This window comes from Oncorhynchus keta, chromosome 25 (assembly GCF_023373465.1).
Source record: "Oncorhynchus keta strain PuntledgeMale-10-30-2019 chromosome 25, Oket_V2, whole genome shotgun sequence".
Taxonomy (NCBI): Eukaryota; Metazoa; Chordata; class Actinopteri; order Salmoniformes; family Salmonidae; genus Oncorhynchus; species Oncorhynchus keta.
The window spans coordinates 9,732,024-9,753,171 of record NC_068445.1 but is presented as its reverse complement, the minus strand read 5'-3'; the positions used below and the strand labels follow the sequence as shown (position 1 = coordinate 9,753,171).

The following is a 21,148-nucleotide window of genomic DNA, read 5'->3' as shown; positions in this document are numbered from 1 at the left end:
CTACAGAGGGTAGTGCGTACGGTCCAGTACATCACTGGGGCTAAGCTTCCTGACATTCAAGACCTACACTGTATATGCAAGGCACAATCAGAGGAAGGCACAAAAACTGTCAAAGACTCCAGTCACCCAAGACTGTTCTCTCTGCTACCGCACGGTAAGCGGAACCAGAGCGCCAAGTCTAGGACCAAAAGGCTCCTTAACAGCTTTTACCCCCAAGCCATAAGACTGCTGAACAACTAATCAAATGGCCACCCAGACTATTTACATTGACCTCCCCCCCTTGTTTTTACACTGCTGCTACCCACTGTTTATCATCTATGCATAGTCACTTTACAAATGAGCTAGACTAACCTGTACCCCCCGTATATAGCCTTGCTACTGTTATGTACATTTCTTTTGTTACCTTTTGATTGATTAGATTTTTTTACTTTAGTTTATTTGGTAAATATTTTATTAACTCTGTTTATTGAACTGCATTGTTGGTTAAGGGATTGTAAGTAAGAATTTCATGGAAAAGTAATACCTGTTGTATTCGGCGCATGTGACAAATACAATTGGATTTGATTTTAGATAATTGTATATGTGGGATACAGAAATGAGGTAGTCATTCATATTAAACACTATTATTGCACAGAGAGAGTCTATGCATAAATATCCAAATCCACTATTCGGAAGGGGTATCCACATACTTTTGTATATGTAGTGTATCTCTGAAACTTAGATAATACCTTTGATGATGCAGTGGTAGCAAAACACGGTTATAACATCTACAGAAAGTACAGAAATGCCTATGGGGGCGGTGTTGGGGTCTATATTCAGAGCCACATTCCTGTTAACCCTTTGATGCATCATTCTACAGGGGTTCCTGCAGCGAACACTCAAACCGGTGTAATTAGAACGTCCAGTTTCAATTGACGTGTTTTTGTCACAGAAACATTTTGCACAAACACAGTCCTTACAACGTTATGTCCTGAATGTGACCCGTTTATTTTTGGATGCAATTTTCAGACATTCACAGAAGTGGTGGCAGCATAACACAATCATCCAAACCAGAAAATGTAGGCTACAACAGTCCTAGTGCTAACTGAGGAACGATTGAGGTAACAGAATATGTCATATTTAGCTAACTCCCGGCTGACAGAAACCATAATATGAATTAGCTAATAGAAAGGACTATTTTCAATTCATCACATCATCGGTGTGCTCACCATTGATCCAAATAATTGATAGGCAGAGAAGATGAGTTTGGTCTGTTTGCAGCATGTTGAAGGGGGTTTGTCATCTACGATCATTCACTTTCCTTAATTCACTAACCCTAAATATTGACTGACTTTCATCAAGCTGTCCACTCAAAAAAAGCATCGAACTGTAACTAGTGCCTGCCATCTCATTCAGGTTATCAGTCAAACTACCATGGGAGCACAGGAATGAAATCAGCCACATGTATTGATCACATCTTTACTTATGCTTCAGAAATCTGCTTCAAAGCAGTATCCAAATCAACCAGATACAGTGATCATAATATAGTAGCCATATCTAGGAAAACCAAAGTTCCAAAGGTTGGGCCTAGTATAGTGTATAAGAGGTTTGTTGAAGATGTCTCATGTAATGAGGAACCACCAGACTCTGCACTTGACATATTTATTAAATTGCTTATTCCAGTTACTCATAAGCATGAACCCATTAAAACCTGTTAAGCCTACCCCCTACTTTTTCGAACATTCTGTTAAAAATCGCGCAACATTTCAGCGTCCTGCGACTCATGCTAGGAATATAGTATATGCATATGATTAGTATGTGTGGATAGAAAACACTCTGACGTTTCTAAAACTGGTTAAATCACGGCTGTGACTATAACAGAACGTGTGTTTCATCGAAAAGCGGAAGAAAAACTGATCACCAAAATCTGGAAAAAATATCAATCCGCCACTTGCATGTATTGTCTTTGGGAAAGCAAATTAATTGGGCTGAGATTGCAAGTCCTACAGCTTCCACACGATGTTGCCAGTCTTGTCAATTGCCTGGGCTTTGTTTCTTGGTCAAACGAGTAAGAGAGACCATTCCTTCCGGTCTCCGACAGGATGTTTTGGAGGAGAAATTTCCGAACATGATGTGAAGACGTGGAGCTATTCAATACACAACGCCCCGTGATCAATTTGATAGATTATTAACGTTTACTAATACCTAAAGTTGGATTACAAAAGTATTTCGAAGTGTTTTGTGAAAGTTTATCGTCGACTTTTTTAATTTAAAAAAATTACGTTGCGTTTTAAAACGGTGTTTTTTCCTGAATCACACACTTTTCATAGATCGATATTTAGGGTATATATGGCTCGATTTAATCGAAAAAAAGACCCAATAGTGATGTTTATGGGACATCTAGGAGTGCCAACAAAGAAGCTCGTCGAAGGTAATGAATGTTTTATATTTTATTTCTGCGTTTTGTGTAGCGCCGTCTATGCAAATTATTTTGTTTACGTCCCCTTCAGGTATTTCGGGGTGTTGCATGCTATCAGATAATAGCTTCTCATGCTTTCGCCGAAAAGCATTTTAAAAATCTGACTTGTTGGCTCGATTCACAACGAGTGTAGCTTTAATTCAGTACCCTGCATGTGTGTTTTAATGAACGTTTGAGTTTTAACGAGTGCTATTAGCATTTAGCGTAGCGCATTTGCATTTCCAGATGGCTAGATGGCACGCCTGCATGTCGGGTGCGCTTAAGAGGTTAAGAAAATTACTGTAACAATATATAGATAAATGATACCGTATAAAGAATGGTAGTAAAAAGCTTTGAGCACCTTAAATTACATGTTGGGCAAAAAGGCAAACTCAGCTCAATCATTCTTTGAATAAGATGGCTCATTAACTACTTTAATGATTTCTTTCCATAGGCAAGATTATCAAATTTAGTCATGACCTGCCAGCAACAAACACCAACCCTACACATCCAAGTACAGTATAACTGACCAAATTACCAAAGACTAGCATTGTCATTTTGAATTCCATAAAGTGACTTTGGAAGAAGCAAAACCTTTTTTGCATTCTATGAGCAATGACAAGCCACCCGGGTCTGACAACTTGGATGGAAAATTACTGAGGATAATAGTGGATGATATTTTCATTCTTACTTGCCATATCTTCAATCTAAGCCTACAAGAAAGTGTGTGCCCTCAGGCCTGGAGGGAAGCAAAATAAATTCTGCTAAATAGTAAAGCCCCCTTTACTGGCTCAAATAGATGACCAATTAGCCTGTTACCAACCCTTCGTAAACTTTTGTAAAACATGTTTTGAGCAGATTCAATGCCATTTTATTGTAAACAAATTGTCAACAGACTTTCAGCACGGCAGTTCAACATGCACGGCAGTTACACAATTGAATGATGATTGACTGAGAGAAATTGATGGGAGCCTTTTTGTTAGACTTCAGTGCGGCTTTTGACATTATCGATCATAGTCTGCTACTGGAAAAAACGTATGTGTTACAGCTTTATTGTGGATAAACAGTTACCTGTCTAACAGAACACAAAGGGTGTTCTTTAAAACCTCTTACGGCCACTGAGACGCTAGCGTCTCACCTAGCCACTAGCCTGGGGAAATGCGTAGCGCCAAATTCATATAGTACTCGATAAAACTCAAACTTTCATCAAATCACACATGCAGGGTACTCAATTAAAGCTACACTCATTGTGAATCGAGCCAACATGTCAGATTTAAAAAATGCTTTTCGGCGAAAGCATGAGAAGCTATTATCTGATAGCATGCACCCCCCGAAATACGAGACGTAAACAAAATAATTAGCGTAGCCATCGCTACACAAAACGCAGAAATAAAATATAAAACATGCATTACCTTTGACAAGCTTCTTTGTTGGCACTCCAATATGTCCCATAAACATCACAATTGGTTCTTTTTTTTTATTAATTCCGTCCATGTATACCCAAAATGTCAATTTATAAAGCCTGTCTGATCCAGAAAAAAACAGCTTTCCAAAACGCAACGTCATTACAAAAAAATAAAAAAAGTTACCTATAAACTTTGCCAAAATACTTCAAACTACTTTTGTAATCCAACTTTAGGTATTTGTAAACGTTAATAATCAATAAAATTGATGACGGGGCAATCTGTATTCAATAGCAGCAAGTCCACAAATCATGGACGATTTTCTCTCTTTCATAACTTTCCACCGTGTAACCTCTGACAGGAAGTGCCTATTCTTCATTTCACCAAAGATTAACTTCAACCCAATTCCCAAGACTGGCGACATCGTGTGGAAGCTGTAGGAACTGTAAACTGGGCACTATCTAATTTCCCTTGACATAGCTTCTCCAACATAATCCATCTTAAAATCATTCCCCAGGGCAGCTGTCTATGCACCTTAATTTTCAAAATCTTTACTAATGACCTGCCACTTTGAGTAAAGCCAGTGTATATACAGTATGCAGATGACTCAACACTATACACGTCAGCTACTACAGCGAGTGAAATCACTGAAACACTTAACAATGAGCTGCAGTCAGTTTCAGAATGGGTGGCAAGAAATAAGTTAGTCCTAAGTATTTCAAAACTAAAAGCATTGTATTTGGGACAAATCATTCACTAAACCCTAAACCTCAACCTAATCTTGTAATGAATAATATGGTAATATAGCAAGTTGGGGAGACTAAACTGCTTGTTGTAACCCTCGATTGTAAACGTTCATGATCAAAACATGTTGATGCAACAGTAGCTAAGATGGGAAGAAGTCTGTCCATAATAAAGCGCTGCACTGCCTTAACAACACTATCAACAAGGCAGGTCCTACAGGCCCTAGTTTTGTCACACCTGGACTACTGTCCAGTCATGTGGTCAGGTGCCACAAAGTGGGACTTAGGAAAATGGCAATTAGCTCAGAACAGGGAAGCATGGCTGGCCCTTAACTGTACACAAAGAGCTAACATTAAAAATATGCATGTCAATCTCTAATGGGTCAAAGTAGAGGAGAGATTGACTTCATCACTACTTGGTTTTATAAGAAATATTGACATGTTGAATGCACAGAGCTGTCTGTTTAAACTACTAGCACACAGCTCGGACACCCATGCATACTCTACAAGACATGCCACCAGAGGTCTCTTCACAATCCCCTAGTCCAGAGCAGACTATGGTAGGTGTACAGTACTACATAGAGCCATGGCTGCATAGAACTCTATTCCACATCAGGTAACTGATGCAAGCGGTAGAATCTGATTTAAGAACAGATAAAAATACACCTTATGGAACAGTGCAGAGACACACACAGGCACAGACCCACGCATACACATGCTAACACACACACATGTACACATGGATTTTGTATTGTAGATACAGTATTGATTTTGTATTGTAGTTACAGTATGTGGTAGTAGAGTAGTGGCCTGAGGGCACGAACTTAATGTGTTGTGAAAAGTGTTATGAAATGTAATATTTGTAATTGTATATAACTGCCTTAAATTTGCTGGACCCCAGGAAGAATAGCCGCTACCTTGGCAGCAGCTAATGGGGATCCTTAAAAAATACAATACCCAGTGGTACGGGTTCCGTTAATTACTCCCTGATGAAAGTTCACTAAGAAGGTGGGGGTGATAAACCATTTACCAGTATCGTTACTGCTAGGGAGAGATTGTAACCTATTCGAAGTGTTTGTGGCGGAGTAAATCAGAACTACCTCAATCCCATGCCGGTGCGAATACGCAATGTGAAGCAGTCCCTGGCACTCTCAGAGAAAACACATCCCCAAAAGGCATGCACCCGCAGTGTGTGGAGTGATGGTAGCTACAATAGTCATTTACAACATTAACAATGTCTACACTGTGTTTCTGATCAATTTGATGTTATTTTAATGGACATAAGTGACCCCAAACATTTGAACGGTAGTGTATCTCAACTGGTATGCCATCCAGCCCTAGAGTATTCCCAGACTTAAAGACTTTATTTGCAAAAACGTTCTCTTCTGTAATTTAGCCTTCACATAAGTCTTTATGTACAGCTGTTAATTTGACATCATCAATAGAAAAAAAATCCTCTTTCAAAAGATCATTTGGCGAATCATGGGTGACTGTCATTTGTAACAAGTTTCAGTAACATTATTCTTTGTAGCATTTCTATGTTTAAGATTAAAAAGAATGGTGCAGTGTTCTCCATATTACATCCAGTTTGCTTTATGTTTTATAACATATTACACTTGATCTTTCTTGAATATATTCCACCAGTTCCTTTCATTTTCCTATAACTTATTCTGTGCCTCTATGGTACAGTTTTTATTGCTATCTATCTGTACTGTTGGTCCTTCTATTTGTGAATTTTTTGACCTATATTGCTTCTGCTTTAAGTATGAGTATTGAATTGCATGGCCTCCAAAGGCACATTTAAAAGCACCCCACACAAAGGGGGTCTGCTGTTACTATGTCATATCGGAAAAAGTCAGTTATAAATTCTTCTGTTCTAGTTAAAAACAAGTTTCTGTTTTTTACCCCTTTATCTCCCCAATTTCGTGGTATCCAATTGGTAGTTACAGTCTTTTGCCATCGCTGCAACTTCCGTGCGGACTCAGGAGAACTGAAGCTAGAACGCCGCAGCCCGTCTGGTGTTCAACCTTCCCAAGTTCTCTCACGTCACCCCACTCCTCCGCTCTCTCCACTGGCTTCCAGTTGAAGCTCGCATCCGCTACAAGACCATGGTGCTTGCCTACGGAGCTGTGAGGGGAACGGCACCTCAGTACCTCCAGGCTCTGATCAGGCCCTACACCCAAACAAGGGCACTGCGTTCATCCACCTCTGGCCTGCTCGCCTCCCTACCACTGAGGAAGTACAGTTCCCGCTCAGCCCAGTCAAAACTGTTCGCTGCTCTGGCCCCCAATGGTGGAACAAACTCCCTCACGACGCCAGGACAGCGGAGTCAATCACCACCTTCCGGAGACACCTGAAACCCCACCTCTTTAAGGAATACCTAGGATAGGATAAAGTAATCCTTCTCACCCCCCCCCCTTAAAAGATTTAGATGCACTATTGTAAAGTGGCTGTTCCACTGGATGTCATAAGGTGAATGCACCAATTTGTAAGTCGCTCTGGATAAGAGCGTCTGCTAAATGACTTAAATGTAAATGTAAATGAAGCTCGAGAGCTGTGTGTCCTCCGAAACACAACCCAGCCAAGCCGCGCTGCTTCTTGACACAATGCCTCCTTAACTCGGAAGCTAGCCTCACCAATGCGTTGGAGGAAACACCTGGCGACTGTGTCAGCGTGCATTGCGCCCAGCCCACCACAGGAGTCGCTAGTACACAATGGGACAAGAACATTCCTGCCAGCCAAACCCTCGCCTAACCTGGACAACGCTGGGCCAATTGTGCGCCGCCCCATGGGTCTCCCGTTCGTGGCCGGCTGCGACAGAGCCTGGACTCGAACCAGGATCTCTAGTGGCACAGCGCCACTCGGGAGGCCCGTCATTAAATAGGCCCATGTGGAAATTCTGTAAGAGTAATGTATATGCCAATTATTTAATGGTCTGACCGCATTCTGCTGGCTTTCAACACTTTTTAAACTTTTGGTGCCAGCAGGAATGACATAAAAAAAGTGATGAAAACGACTAGCTTGATTGAGCCTCCTCCATGTATATCTCACTAGGTATTGTTTTTCTTACATTTAGATTTCAGGGAGAATTTCACTGTAAATGTACAGCATTATACTGGCACCAGAGTTGCTGTAATATATTTTACAATACTATTTTCCTTACTCTAAAATATATTACCTCATCTCTGCTGTAAAGCAAAATTACATTATTAAGCTGGCAACTCTGGTGCCAGTAAATGCTGTAAATTTACAGGGAAAGGTTTTAGTGTATTGCCCACCAGCTGCCCTTAACTCTTGCTCCTACCTGGCACGTAGGCGCCCCATCTAGACATCTGGAAATGCAAATGCGCTACGCTAAATGCTAATAGCACTCGTTAAAACTCAAACGTTCATTAAAATACACATGCAGGGTATTGAATTCAAGCTACACTCGTTGTGAATCCAGGCAACAAGTCAGATTTTTAAAATGCTTTTCGGCGAAAGCATGAGAAGCTATTATCTGATAGCATGTAACACCCCAAAAGACCCGCAGGGGACGTAAACAAAATAATTAGCATCGTCGGCGCTACACAAACCGCACAAATAAAATATAAAACATTCATTACCTTTGACCATCTTCTTTGTTGGCACTCCTAGATGTCCCATAATCACTATTGGGTCTTTTTTTATTATTAAATCAGTCCATATATAGCCTAGATATCGATCTATGAAGACTGTGTGATCAACAAAAAAAAATAGCGTCTTATAACGTAACGTCATTTTTTTAAATTAAAAAAGTCGACGATAAACTTTCACAAAACACTTCGAAATACTTTTGTAATGCAACTTTAGGTATTAGTAAACGTTAATAAGCGACCAAATTGATCACGAGGCGATGTGTATTCTATAGCTGTACGTCTGGAAATAATGTCCGGGTAAATCTCAACCAAAATATCCGGTCAGAGACCTGAAGAAATGGGCTGTCTCTTCTTCGTTTGACCAAGAAACAAAGCCAAGGCAAATGACAAGACTGTTGAAATCGTGTGGAAGCTGTAGGAATTGCAATCTCGGCTCCAGGAAATTTGCTTTCCCATAGACAATACATGCAAGTGGCGTATTGATATATTTTCCAATTTTCAGTGATCAGTTTTTCCTGCGCTTTTCGATGAAACGCACGTTCTGTTATAGTCACAGCCGTGATTTTACCAGTTTTATAAACGTCTGAGTGTTTTCTATCCACACATACTAATCATATGCATATACTATATTCCTGGCATGAGAAGCAGGGCGCTGAAATGTTGCGCGATTTTTAACAGAATGTTCGAAAAAGTAGGGGGTAGGAGTAACAGGTTAAAGTCCTCAATGAGCTTGACACCTAGATAAGCTCATTTCCTGATGATGGCACACTGCTCATTGTACACAGTGACTTCAACCTCCCGACGTCTGGCTTGGATTACTTTCTTTCCACCTTTCCCCCCCTTGCCTCTTTTCACCTCACCCTTTCCCAATCCCCTCCCAATCACAAAGCAGGAAATACGCTTGACCTCATTTATACTAAAGGCTGTTCGCCTACTAATCTCACTGCCAACACCCTCCAGGTCTCTGATCACTACTTTGTTACCTTTTCTGTCTCCTTCTCCTCCACCCCTTTCCAACCATCCCCTACCCAGATGGTCATGCACCGTCGCCAACCTCACTCTCTCTCTCCCATTACTCTCTCCTCTTCTATCCAATCATCTCTCCTTTCTGCTAAATCCTTCTCCATCCTGTCTCCTGATTCTGCCTCTTCAACCCTACTCCCCTCCATTTTGCATTCTATGACTAGCACTGTCCCCTTTCCTCACGGTCGGCTCGGCCCTCCCTTGCTGCTCCATGGCTGAGTGACTCATTGCGTGTTTGTGGGAAGCTGAGCAAAAATGGAGGAAAACTTAACTCCCCGGAAGACCTATCATCCTTTCACTCCCTCCGCTCTACCTTCTCTTTCTCTGTATCAACTGCTAAAGCCACTTTCTATCACTGTAAATTTCAAGCTTCTGCCTTTAACCCTAGGAAACTATTTTCCACCTTCTCCTCCCTGTTTAATCCCCCTCTGCAGATGACTTTGCCAATCACTTTGAAAAGAAGGTTTACAGCATCCGCTCCTCGTTCACTCAGTCTACTGAGTCCACTGGTCCCCCTCAGAACTACCCTACGCCTTGACCTTTTTCACCCCTCTCTCTCCAGATGAGATTCTGTAACTAGTGAGGCCCAGCCGCCCGACAACCTGCCTGCCCACTTGACCCCACCCCCTCCTCCCTTCGCCAGACTATCTCTGGAAACCTTCTCCCATTCCTCACTTCCTTCATCAACTCATCATTGACCACTGGCTGCATCCTCTCTGACTTCAAAATGGCTAGAGTCAATCCCCTCGACCCCATTGATGTCAAACTACAGACCGGAATCCTTCTTTCTTTTCTTTGCAAAACACTTAAGTGTGCTGTGTGTGACCAACTCTCCCTCTATCTCTCCCTAACCAGTCAGGCCAAAAGATGGGTCACTCAACAGAGACCGCTCTCCTCTGTGTCACGGAGGCTCTCCGCACTGCCAAAGCTGACTGTCTCTTCTCTGTTCTCACCCTGACACCGTGAACCATCAGATCCTCCTCTCCACCCGCTCAGGGCAGGGTGTCTCTGGCTCTGCACACTCTTGAATTGCATCCTACCTGGCAGGCCGCTCCTACCAGGTGACGTGTAGAGGATCTGTATCTGCACGGCTTACTCTCACTACTGGTGTCCCCCAGGGTTCAGTTCTAGGCCCTCTTTTTTATACACCAAGTCACTTGGCTCCATCATATAACTCACATGGTCTCTCCTATCATTGCTATGCAACACCCAGGTGGCGACATGCTTCTCCGAGTGCCTGGCAAATATCTCAGCTTTGATGTCGGCCCACCACCTCAAGCTCAACCTCAACAAGATGGAGCTCCTCTGCCTGACTGCTCTAAGACATCTCCATCATTGTTGGCAACTCTGCTGTGTCCCCCTCCCAGAGTGAAACAAACCTTGGCGTGACCCTGGACAACACCCTCTCATTCTCTAACATCTAAGCAGAGACTCGCTCATGCAGGTTCATGCTCAACAAAATCCGTAGAGTATGAGTCTACCTCACACAGGAAGTGGCGAATGTCCTAATACAGGCAATTTGCGGTTGATTGGGTTCCCCACTTGTGCAATCAAAGCCCTGCCACTTATCCAGAACAGCGCAGCCTGCCTGGAGTTAAACTTTTCCAAGCTCTCCCATATCACCCCACCCCTCCCTACCTTCAGGCTATGCTCAAAATCTACACCCCAACCCGAGCACTCCGTTCTGCCATCTCTGGTTTCTTGGCCCTCCCACTCCCACCCCTCCTGCTCAGCCCAGTCAAAGCTCTTCTCTGTCCTGGCACCCAAATAGTGGAACCAGCTTCCAACTAAAGCTAGGACAGCAGAGTCCTGTCCATCTTCCAAAACCTGAGATATGTGGTTGCCCCACCTAGCTATTTTATGATGAATGCACTAACTGTACGTTGCTCTGGATGCGAGTGTCTGCTACATGACTCAAATGTAAATGTATAATTTCTAAAGGATTTGTATCGGGCCTAGCCCATGTACTCACTAAGGCCATAATCTCTCTCTTCATCGTCGTGCTTCCGCCAGCGACAGCACAGGTGCTTGAGGACCATGGTCATGTGACTGAAGATGATGAGGGGAGGGGGGAGGATGGGCCGCTCGTAGAAGGTCATGATGAGCTGGTATCTCTGGAACTTCCACACCTGGTTGGAGATGGACTTCACCTCAAAGAAGGTGTTGCTATGACAACAGACAGAAACAACCAAAATGTCAAACCAACCAAGAATGCAACAGCTTGGTTTATTTACCAAACATTGTTGCAACAGGTTTTATGCATGCGTTTCTATGAAGATGGATTAAAGGCCATGTTTTGAAACACTCAACCCCTCTTTCAACCATCCACCTACCTATCTACAGTCACGATAACTTGTACCACTACAGCCACTACTACAACTTTGCCTGCTACTACTACTACAACAACAACTACTACTACTACTATCACAAAAATCTTCCTACATTTACATTTGAACAAAAATGCCAGCAAAACAGAGATGTATAAACAGTATGTTCCTTACACTCCACCGCTATTTGCATTAGAACTTTTCTTACATTTGCATTTCTTGGTAATTAGTCAAGAAATGCGGAGGGGATCGTTCTTACTACAGTATTTCACACAGATGGCAATAAGGCACAATAACAGTAAATGATCACTATAATGGCTCTCAATACGAGATGAAACATCTTATTGTGTGTATATGCTACAGTATGCTCTGCCATGGGCCTCGAGAGGCTGCAATTTAACAGCACTTAAGCAACTGCAGTTGTCATGTTACACACAGCTGTCATATTATATATTTGAAAGCCTACCATCTGCACTCAAAAGACAGCACGGGTTATGCACTGTTTATAACTAATCAAAGTCCTAATCGCTCACTTGTTAGGCTATATAAAACTAACAAGGATCACAGATGGAAATGACCTACGTAGCTAACTAACTCGGGTGATATATGAGTATGTTGTGCAAGGGCCCCGAAAAATCATGTGGGTGAGGGAGAGTAAAATAAACCTATCCCATGCACATTTTTGTCTTCGTCCAGAGAAAACACCCAGAGATCCTACCTCCAAGGAATTTTGGCAAGCTGAAAGGATTTGGCAGGTCTAAGCAAATATATTACCAATGTATTTAAACCTGTCAAATCCTCTCAGATCTTCACAAGTGTCTTGGGGATGGGGTGTAGGAGCTAGGGGTCGTTTCTGGACAAGGTCCTGGTATGTATAACCGAGTGGGCATAAGGAGAGTGTAGTATGTTTACAGAAAGAGAGCACATACTTGAAGACAGCTATGAGTAGGTTGACCAGCAGGATGTTGGCCACCAGCAAGTAGCAGGCCATGATGGCAGGAACGATCCAGGCTCCCGTCTTACATGGCGGCAGAATCACAACATGCCCGTCGTCCGCGGTGATATTCTGGCCACACGGAGCTAAGCACAATGACACAACCACAGGCTCAGGATGTTACTCAAGGTGTCACAATGACAAACTATGACAAAATAAATGGGTAGCCTGTAGAGAGTTTCTATGACGGAACATTATAAATGAAGGCAAACATTTGTGCCAATTGTGCGTCAAAACGAATAAACATACAGACCAGGACAAGCAAGCCAACATAAAAGATGAAGACACAATCAAATGAAAGGAATATGTCACCATACAATACATACAAGCAAACCCAGGCAATCATACAGAACAAACAATCATTATGTTAACATCTAAAATAAACAAACCAACACATAAACAGGCCAACAAATACTTCAAGTTTTGCAAACAAACAAGAGGCATAACATACTGTATATATGCATGTTTTTTTTGGAGGGGATAGGAAGGAGTGAGCTCTAGAATGGAAAGGTCTTATGTGCTGAAATGTGTATCTCAAAATATAGAAACAAATATATTCATGGCAATAACTTGCATTCCCAATATATTTAAACATGGCATGGATGTTTAAAATATATTGTCACATATGTGTGCCATATCCTAGCTGAATAATGATTACACTACAGAGTAATTGAAATGTATTTAAGATACATCATATGTTTTTTCCATCAGTGATGGTTCAGTTGCTGTGGCTTTATAATGGGGACACTCAACACTTTCACTTTGGATGCTCATTTGTTTGTTTGCCTATGAATCATTATATAATCATTATATTCATACGTATCTCTGGATTTCAATTGATCACACAAGGCAGCCCAAAGGTAGAGAACTGAAGTAATTTTCTCTTTATCTCGCATTTTTACACTCAAAGAAATTGGGTTAACAACTCTGACAACTGAACCACGTGAAAAAACAGATTGCCGTAGATGAAAGGTTATGATGTGTGTGTGTGTGTGTGTGTGTGTGTGTGTGTGTGTGTGTGTGTGTGTGTGTGTGTGTGTGTGTGTGTGTGTGTGTGTGTGTGTGTGTGTGTGTGTGTGTGTGTGTGTGAATACAGAATAATATTAGATCTTGTGTACATACAGATGTAGGATCTTCATATGAACCAGTTTGATACAGCCGGGGAGTAAATACTGCAGCAAAAGGAAATGTAAATTATTGCGTGGATTATAATAGACATTTGTTTATGGAGTTTGATACATTTCTTTGATATGGCAAATCAGGTCTGACATTTTTAAGTGGAAATTAAAATCTTTAGAGTACTTTTTAAATATCGAATACACTCCAAGTTTGCATTTCCTGCTGTGCAGCAACAAAAGAGTGAGCAAATTAAGATCCTACATCTGTATGTGTTTAGGAATGCTTTTGACATTCTGTAGGTGTGTACTGTATAAGTAACTGCGCTTTTGAATGAGGTGTGTGTGTGTGTTTGGTTGTATTTATTGTATGAGTATTTGCGTATCATGTTGACCTGTATGGATGAGAGGGCATTATTGTGAGTGTGGGTGTCTAGATTACATTTTGTCGATGTTGCAGTCCTGTTGTACTAGTGAAAGCAGAGCTGGCGTTGAGGGATTGCGAACAATGACATGAGTGAAGGACTGAGTTTACCTGGCAAACTTACTTTTCCAAAATAAAACAAAATAATGAAAATGTCAAAGGAGCAATGACAGTCTCCTTTGAGATTTAGTGTCATCAAAATAAATCAATAAATCAACCAAATGAAACCAAATAAGAATGCTACTGCCATGAAACATAGTTATTGACCTGTCAGCGTGTCGTGCTGCATGCTTATCCATAGAGTTGGAAAAGAGGACACACCTTCTATCTTTGCATTTGATCGCTTCTGTGACAGTATGGGCGGAGGTCATTAACTGGCAGCGCCGCTGAGGGCTATCGCCATCTCTTCTTATACTATGAGTTTATTGGCGATCCATAAAGAAACTGAAAAGGTGCAGACTTCCACCTACTGTGCAGGAGTGTGTATAATCTGAAAAGGCACAACCTGAAGGTTGGTGATTTACTGCCACCTGAAGTGCTGTGAGTATACAGTACCAGTCAAAAGTTTGGACACACCTACTCAATCAAGGGTTTTTATTTGTTTTTACTATTTTCTTCATTGCAGAATAATAGTGACGACATCAAAACTATGAAATAACACATATGGAATCATGTAGTAACCCAAAAAGTGTTTGTCACACCAGCCTTCGCTTTGGCTCCCCCTCCTGTCCAGCTCAGGCATTCGGCGTCGCCGGCCTTCCAGCTACTGCCGAACCGACTGCTGGCAAACCCCTTCACTCATCAACCCCGATCTCGTCTCGTCATCATTACACACACCTGCTTTTCCTTCACTTTGTGGTCCAACTAATCCAAAACCATCTCAATTGGGTTGAGGCCAGGTGATTGTGGAGGCCAGGTCATCTGATGCAACACACCATCACTCTCCTTGGTCAAATAGCCCTTACAAAGCCTGGAGGTGTGTACTGTTGAAAAACATTGTCCTGTTGAAAAACAAATGATAGTCCCACTAAACGCAAACCAGATGGGATGGCGTATCGCTCCAGAATGCTGTGGTAGTTAAAAGTGGGCCTTGAATTCCAAATAAATCACAGACAGTGTCATCAACAAAGCGCCGTCACACCTCCTCTTCAATGCTTCACTGTGGGAACTACACATGAGGAGATCAATCCTTTCACCTACTCTGCGTCTCACAAAGACATAGCGGTTGGAACAAAAAATCTATCCATTGCTTATATTTCTGGCCCAAGCAAGTTTCTTCCTCTTGTTGGTGTCCTTTAATAGTGGTTTCTTTGCAGCAATTCGACCATGAAGGCCTAATTCACGCAGTCTCCTCTGAACAGTTGATGTTGAGATGTGTCTGTTACTTGAACTCTGTGAAGCATTTATTTGGGCTGGTAGGCTGGTAACTCTAATGAACTTGTCCTCTGCAGCAGAGGTATCTCTGGGTCTTCTTTTCCTGTGGCGGTCTTCACGGGAGCCAGTTTCATCATAACACTTGAAGATTTTTGCAACTGCACTTGAAGAAACTTTCAAAGTTCTTGTTATTTTCCTGATTGACTCACGTTCATGTCTTAAATTAATGATGGACTGTCATTTCTCTTTGCTTATTTGAGCTGTTCTTGCCATAATATGGACTTGGTATTTTACCAAATAGGGCTATCTTCTGTATACCACCATTAACTTGTCACAACAAAACTGATTGGCTCAAATATATAAAGAAGGACAGAAATTCCACAAATTAACTTTTAATAAGGCACACCCGTTAACTGAAATGCATTCCAGGTGACTACCTCATGAAGCTGGTTGAGAGAATGCCATGAGTGTGCAAAGCTGTCATCAAAGCAAAGGGTGGCTACTTTGAAGAATCTCAAAAATAAATCATATATTTTGATTTATTTCACACTTTTTGGTTACTACATGATTCCATATGTGTTATTTTATAGATGTGATGTGTTCACTATTATTCTACAATGTAGAACATATTAACAATAAAGAAAAACCCTCTCATGAGTCGGTGTGTCAAAACTTTTGACTGGTACTGTAATACATTGGCTCATCCCTTCTACTGACCTAGATGGAATTCTGGGTTCCCTCCTCAACCCATAAGAAGTCCCACCCAGTTCACTACATACAAATGGCAAAAACCTTCAATGGTGCTGCCCATGCTAAAACAGACTTTGTGGCAAGTGCACCCTCTATCCATCTCTATGTGCATGTCTGACTAAATAGCAGCCCCTTGACGAGGGTTCAGTGATGGCATGGCAGTGAGGCTGGAATGGTGTAGGGAGGGGAGGGGACGGGGAGGGGTCTAATTATCGATTTACTGGCATTCTGATTGAACACAGCAATGTTGGTATGGACCATTATTACGCCAGGTTCCATGAGCTCGAAATTGATTTTCGACCATCCAGAGTTTTGAATTCAGCCTGTGCTTTAGCTTCCTACTATGCACATCTGAAACAAAGAACGACAGCATTATTTCAGATCTCTTCGCTTTGGGCTAGTCCTTCCATTCTATACACTCTCAAACATGCACGCACACACTCTCTTACAAAACTGATGGTGTATTCAGAGAGCAATCATATATCTTATTTCAGTCAATGACTAAATTACTAAGCAATGTTACCTGCTGTTACACATCACCTGACCTTATCAATGAGATAAGGTGAGCTTTTAGTGATCTGTCCTCAGGTTTTGTCAGAAAATCGAATATGGGTATTTTTTATGGCAATATTGCATTCGCATGACCCGTGTGAATAAGAACAAACCAGGTCACCAATGTTTTTTTTTGAGCTAATAAAGTTCCCCCTGAAACTGGGGACTGACATGAGAGATTCCAAGTGTGTGGCATTTCAGCACCTGGATGACTTCAGCTAGTCTTATGAGTGTGCGTGTGTGTGGGTTTGTGTGTGCACCCTGAGGCAGTAAGCCTTACACTCCGTGCTCAACTCTCCACCCCACCCCCCACCCCAATGTGGGCTTACGGTCGATCTGGTCGGCGAACACCTCTCCATAGATCATCCAGTAGGGCATGAAGAATATGTTCCGAGCCAGCATCCAGGACGGGTCCTCATTGGGGTTCAGGATGGCCTGCCGAGCCACCCCAAAACTCATCAACACCACCAGCATGATTATCACAAAGTACATCATGTCAATCATCTGAGAGGGAGACAAAAAAAGGAGTGGGAGGGAGGGAGGAAGGAAGGAAGGAAGGAGAAAAAAAGAGGGTGAGAAGAGGGAGACAAGGAGAATTTTATGTGACTGACTGCTCCTTAATTAAGAAAAACAACTTTTAGCCACTTCTGTGCTGGTTTTCTGTTACTATATCAAAGTGATGTGTGTGTTATGTTGTAATCTCAAACAGCTCTCTCAGACATGGGAAGCTAAGAGACATCTCTGTCCTTTGATTCTTCCCCTCATCTAGTCTTCTTGACACTGTTACAACACACTCTCTGATCATTCATGAGCAAAGGCAGAATAGAGTTGAGGCTAAGGGCTTTTGTCAGGACACGATGTGCCGAACACATACTCAGGACTTCGACTCCCTATAAAAGGAACTTGATATAACTCATTCATATTTATAGCTACACTATACGGTTCCTTCGGAAAGTATTCAGACCCATTGACTTTTTCCACATTTTGTTACGTTACAGCCTTATTCTAATAGCAATCTACACACAAAACCCCATAACGACAAAGTAATAACAAAAAAAGTTTTTTACAAATGTTGGCAAATATATTAAAAATAAAAAGCAGAAATACCTGATTTACATAAGTATTCAGACCCTTTATCATGAGAGTCAAAATTGAGCTCAGGTGCATCCTGTTTTCATTGATCATCGTTGAGATGTTTCTACAACTTTATTGGAGTCCACCTGTGGTAAATTCAGTTGATTGGACATGATTTGGAAAGATCCCACAGTTGACAGCGCATGTCAGAGCAAAAACCAAGCTATGAGGTTAAAGGAATTGTCCGTAGAGCTCCGAGACAGGATTGTGTTGAGGCACAGATCTGGGGATTAAAGGTCCCCAAGAACACAGTGACCTCCATTATTCTTAAATGGAAAAAGTTTAGAACCACCAAGACTCTTCCCAGAGCTGGCTGCCCTGCAAAACTGAGCAATCAGGGGAGAACGGCCTTGGTCATGGAGGTGACAAAGTACCCAATGGTCACTCTGACAGAGCTCTAGAGTTCCTATGTGGAGATGGGAGAACCTTCCAGAAGGACAACCATCTCTGCAGCACTTCACCAATCAGGCCTTTATGGTAGAGTGGCCAGACAGAAGCCATTCCTCAGTAAAAGGCTCATGACAGCCCGCTTGGAGTTTGCCAAAAGGCACCTAAAGACTCTCAGATCATGAGAAACAAGATTATTTGGCCTGAATGCCAAGTGTCACATCTGGAGGAAACCTGGCACCATCCCTAAGGTGAAGCATGGTGGTGGCAGCATCATGCTGTGGGGATGTTTTTCAGCAGCAGGGACTGGGAGACTAGTCAGGATCAAGGCAAAGATGAACGGAGCAAAGTACAGAGAGATCCTTGATGAAAACCTGCTCCAGAGTGCTCAGGACCTCAGATTGGGGTGAAGGTTCACCTTCAAACAGAACAACGACACTAAGCACACAGCCAAGACAATACAGGAGTGGCTTCGGGACACTGGCCCAGCCAGAGCCCGGACTTGAACCCGATCGAACATCTCTGGAGAGATCTGAAAATAGCCGTGCAGCAACACTCCCCATCCAACCTGACAGAGCTTGAGAGGATCTTCAGAGGAGAATGGGAGAAACTACCCAAATACAGGTGTGCCAAACTTTTATTGTCATATCTAAGAAGACTCAAGGCTGCAATCGCTGCCAAAGGTTCTTCAACAAAGCACTGAGTAAAGGGTCTGAATACTTATGTAATTGTCATATTTCATGTTTTTAATTGTAATAAATAATAAATCGAAAAAACAATTTTTGCTTTGTCATTATGGGGTATTGTGTGTAGATTGGCTTGGTGTAAGCAATGACTGTATGGACTTTCAACCATTTTTAAATCCATGACACGGAGTGTGCAAGTGCAGAGAATCGGGACACAGCCAGTGGCACATCCCGCCCTCTCACCATCTTGCCGATCATCATGACATATGGGCCCAGGTACTTGTTGACGCCAAAGATGTCGAGCAGCCGGATGTACCAATAGATAATGTTAACGCAGTAGATGACCCTTCCGTAGCTCATGAATGGCGGCTCCTGGAGACGGAGAACCATGCCCACGGAGAAAATGAGGATGGCCATGAGGTCCGTGATGTTCCAGTACTCCTGGAGCCACACCTTCACCTTCTGCAACAGCTTCCCTGGCTCCGACATCAGAATCTGGGGAGGTAGACAAGGAGGGAGGAATGGAGGGAGAGAGAGAGAGGGAAAGAAAGCGAGAGAGACGCATTTCAGTGTGCTCGCCATAAGAGGGCAGTGTGAGCCCATTTATTAAAGGTCACAGAGCGTCCTGAAGACTGTTCTACATAAATGGGTTAAGGTTTGGACACAGTAATTAACGCTTATGTACATTGTTTTTTGCTCATGTATTTTATTTGATCTTGACCATTGGAAGATCTGTGGTTAATTGACTAGATTGACACACTTCAAAATGTGCACCCCCCCCCCTAGCATTTATCTGTGTTATAAATCAAATGTGCACATGTTTGACTGTATTGAGAACTCCATGAGTTCAGTCATCTCTCTGCATGTGTGTGCCCTGCCCTACCTCTCTCATCTTCTCGATGCCATTGGTGAAGATGTAAGCGATGACAATCCACTCCTGCGGTGAGGGCCACAGGTCCATCTTCACCAGCACAATATAGTTAAACAGCATCAGATATGCCACATAGGCCATCTGGGGACAAACACACAGTGTCAGGGCCTCTCGGGGGCACGTGGGGGGTCTTCACTGCATCCAGAGGGTCTTACAGATGACATAGGTTGTTGGAGGTTGGTCTTAATGGGGCAATCTGCAGTCGAAATAATAACAAAGCGGATTCCCCACCACTTTTGGTAGAAAGCTGAGCGAGGGAACTGGAGAAATGTAACCACTCTCACATTCATAGACATATCAATGGAAGCAAGGACCGACCATGCAAGATATCAAAATGATAGGTAAGCATGTTTTGAAGCATTTTTTTGTAAAGCATTTACATTTACAATGTTTACTAAACATTGGAGTAAAACAAGCTTATATTTTGGGTTCTGATATGGTATGACTAAACACATTATATTCTTTGGGTACATACAGGATCATTAATTGATCAATTCTAAAAATGGATGTGGCAGCTGCTGATTGCCCCATTGAGTAGGCAATCAAATTGTTTTAGCAAGGACAGTTAGGTTGCACTGCGGTATAGGCAGAAGATTTCTTAGTACCCATCACTGTATATAATGGTATAACCTTTAGAGTCTCAAGACAATCCAGAGGGGAGGCATGTAATGTAGTGACCTCATGGAGCCTGCTTTACGAACTAGTCTAGTTAGTGGACCCTTTCCAGTCTCAACAACTTACTACAGAATTTGTTTTAGCAGGTAAGTTGACTGAGAACGCATTCATATTTACAGCAACAACCAGGGGGATAGTTACAGGGGAGACGAGGGTCGATGAATGAGCCAATTAGGAAACTGGGGATGATTAGGTGGCCATGATGGTATGAGGGCCAGATTGGGACCTTAGCCAGGACACCAGGGTTAACAACTCTACTCTTACAATAAGTGCCATGGGATCTTTAGTGATCACAGAAAGTCAGAACACCCGTTTAACAATCCATCCGAAAACACAGCACCCTACACAGGGCAATGTCCCTGTGTAGCGTGTCCCTGTGTAGTTTCAGAGGCAAGCCAGAAGTAGGACGCAGGGTTGTAAATGTTGCTGACGGAACTGGATCCCACCGCAGGGAGCTAAAAAGGACAATACAGCGTGACAAGACCGAGCATCTGTCGCTAAAATGAATCCATACATTTTACATGGGTTTTTTCTGACCGGCACGGCGATAGAGACGGAGAGATCGGCTTTCCATTA

The 21,148-nt window shown here is 42.4% G+C and overlaps 1 protein-coding gene across 5 annotated transcripts in view; it reads right to left on the bottom strand.

The window, feature by feature from the left end:
• Positions 1-21,148, bottom strand: part of LOC118358114 (transient receptor potential cation channel subfamily M member 3) — a 231,884-nt gene that overhangs the window by 12,480 nt on the left and 198,256 nt on the right. For 3 of the 5 annotated variants that reach the window (XM_052478596.1, XM_035735591.2, XM_052478595.1), the window contains 5 exons: positions 19,850-19,978; positions 19,210-19,461; positions 17,089-17,263; positions 12,480-12,630; positions 11,196-11,389 (listed from right to left, as the gene is read on the bottom strand). In XM_052478596.1, the coding sequence (XP_052334556.1) occupies positions 11,196-11,389; positions 12,480-12,630; positions 17,089-17,263; positions 19,210-19,461; positions 19,850-19,978 (901 nt within the window). Of the gene's footprint in view, positions 1-11,195; positions 11,390-12,479; positions 12,631-16,465; positions 16,559-17,088; positions 17,264-19,209; positions 19,462-19,849; positions 19,979-21,148 lie in introns of all 5 variants that reach the window. The other 2 variants (XM_052478593.1, XM_052478594.1) reach the window with 1 other exon arrangement.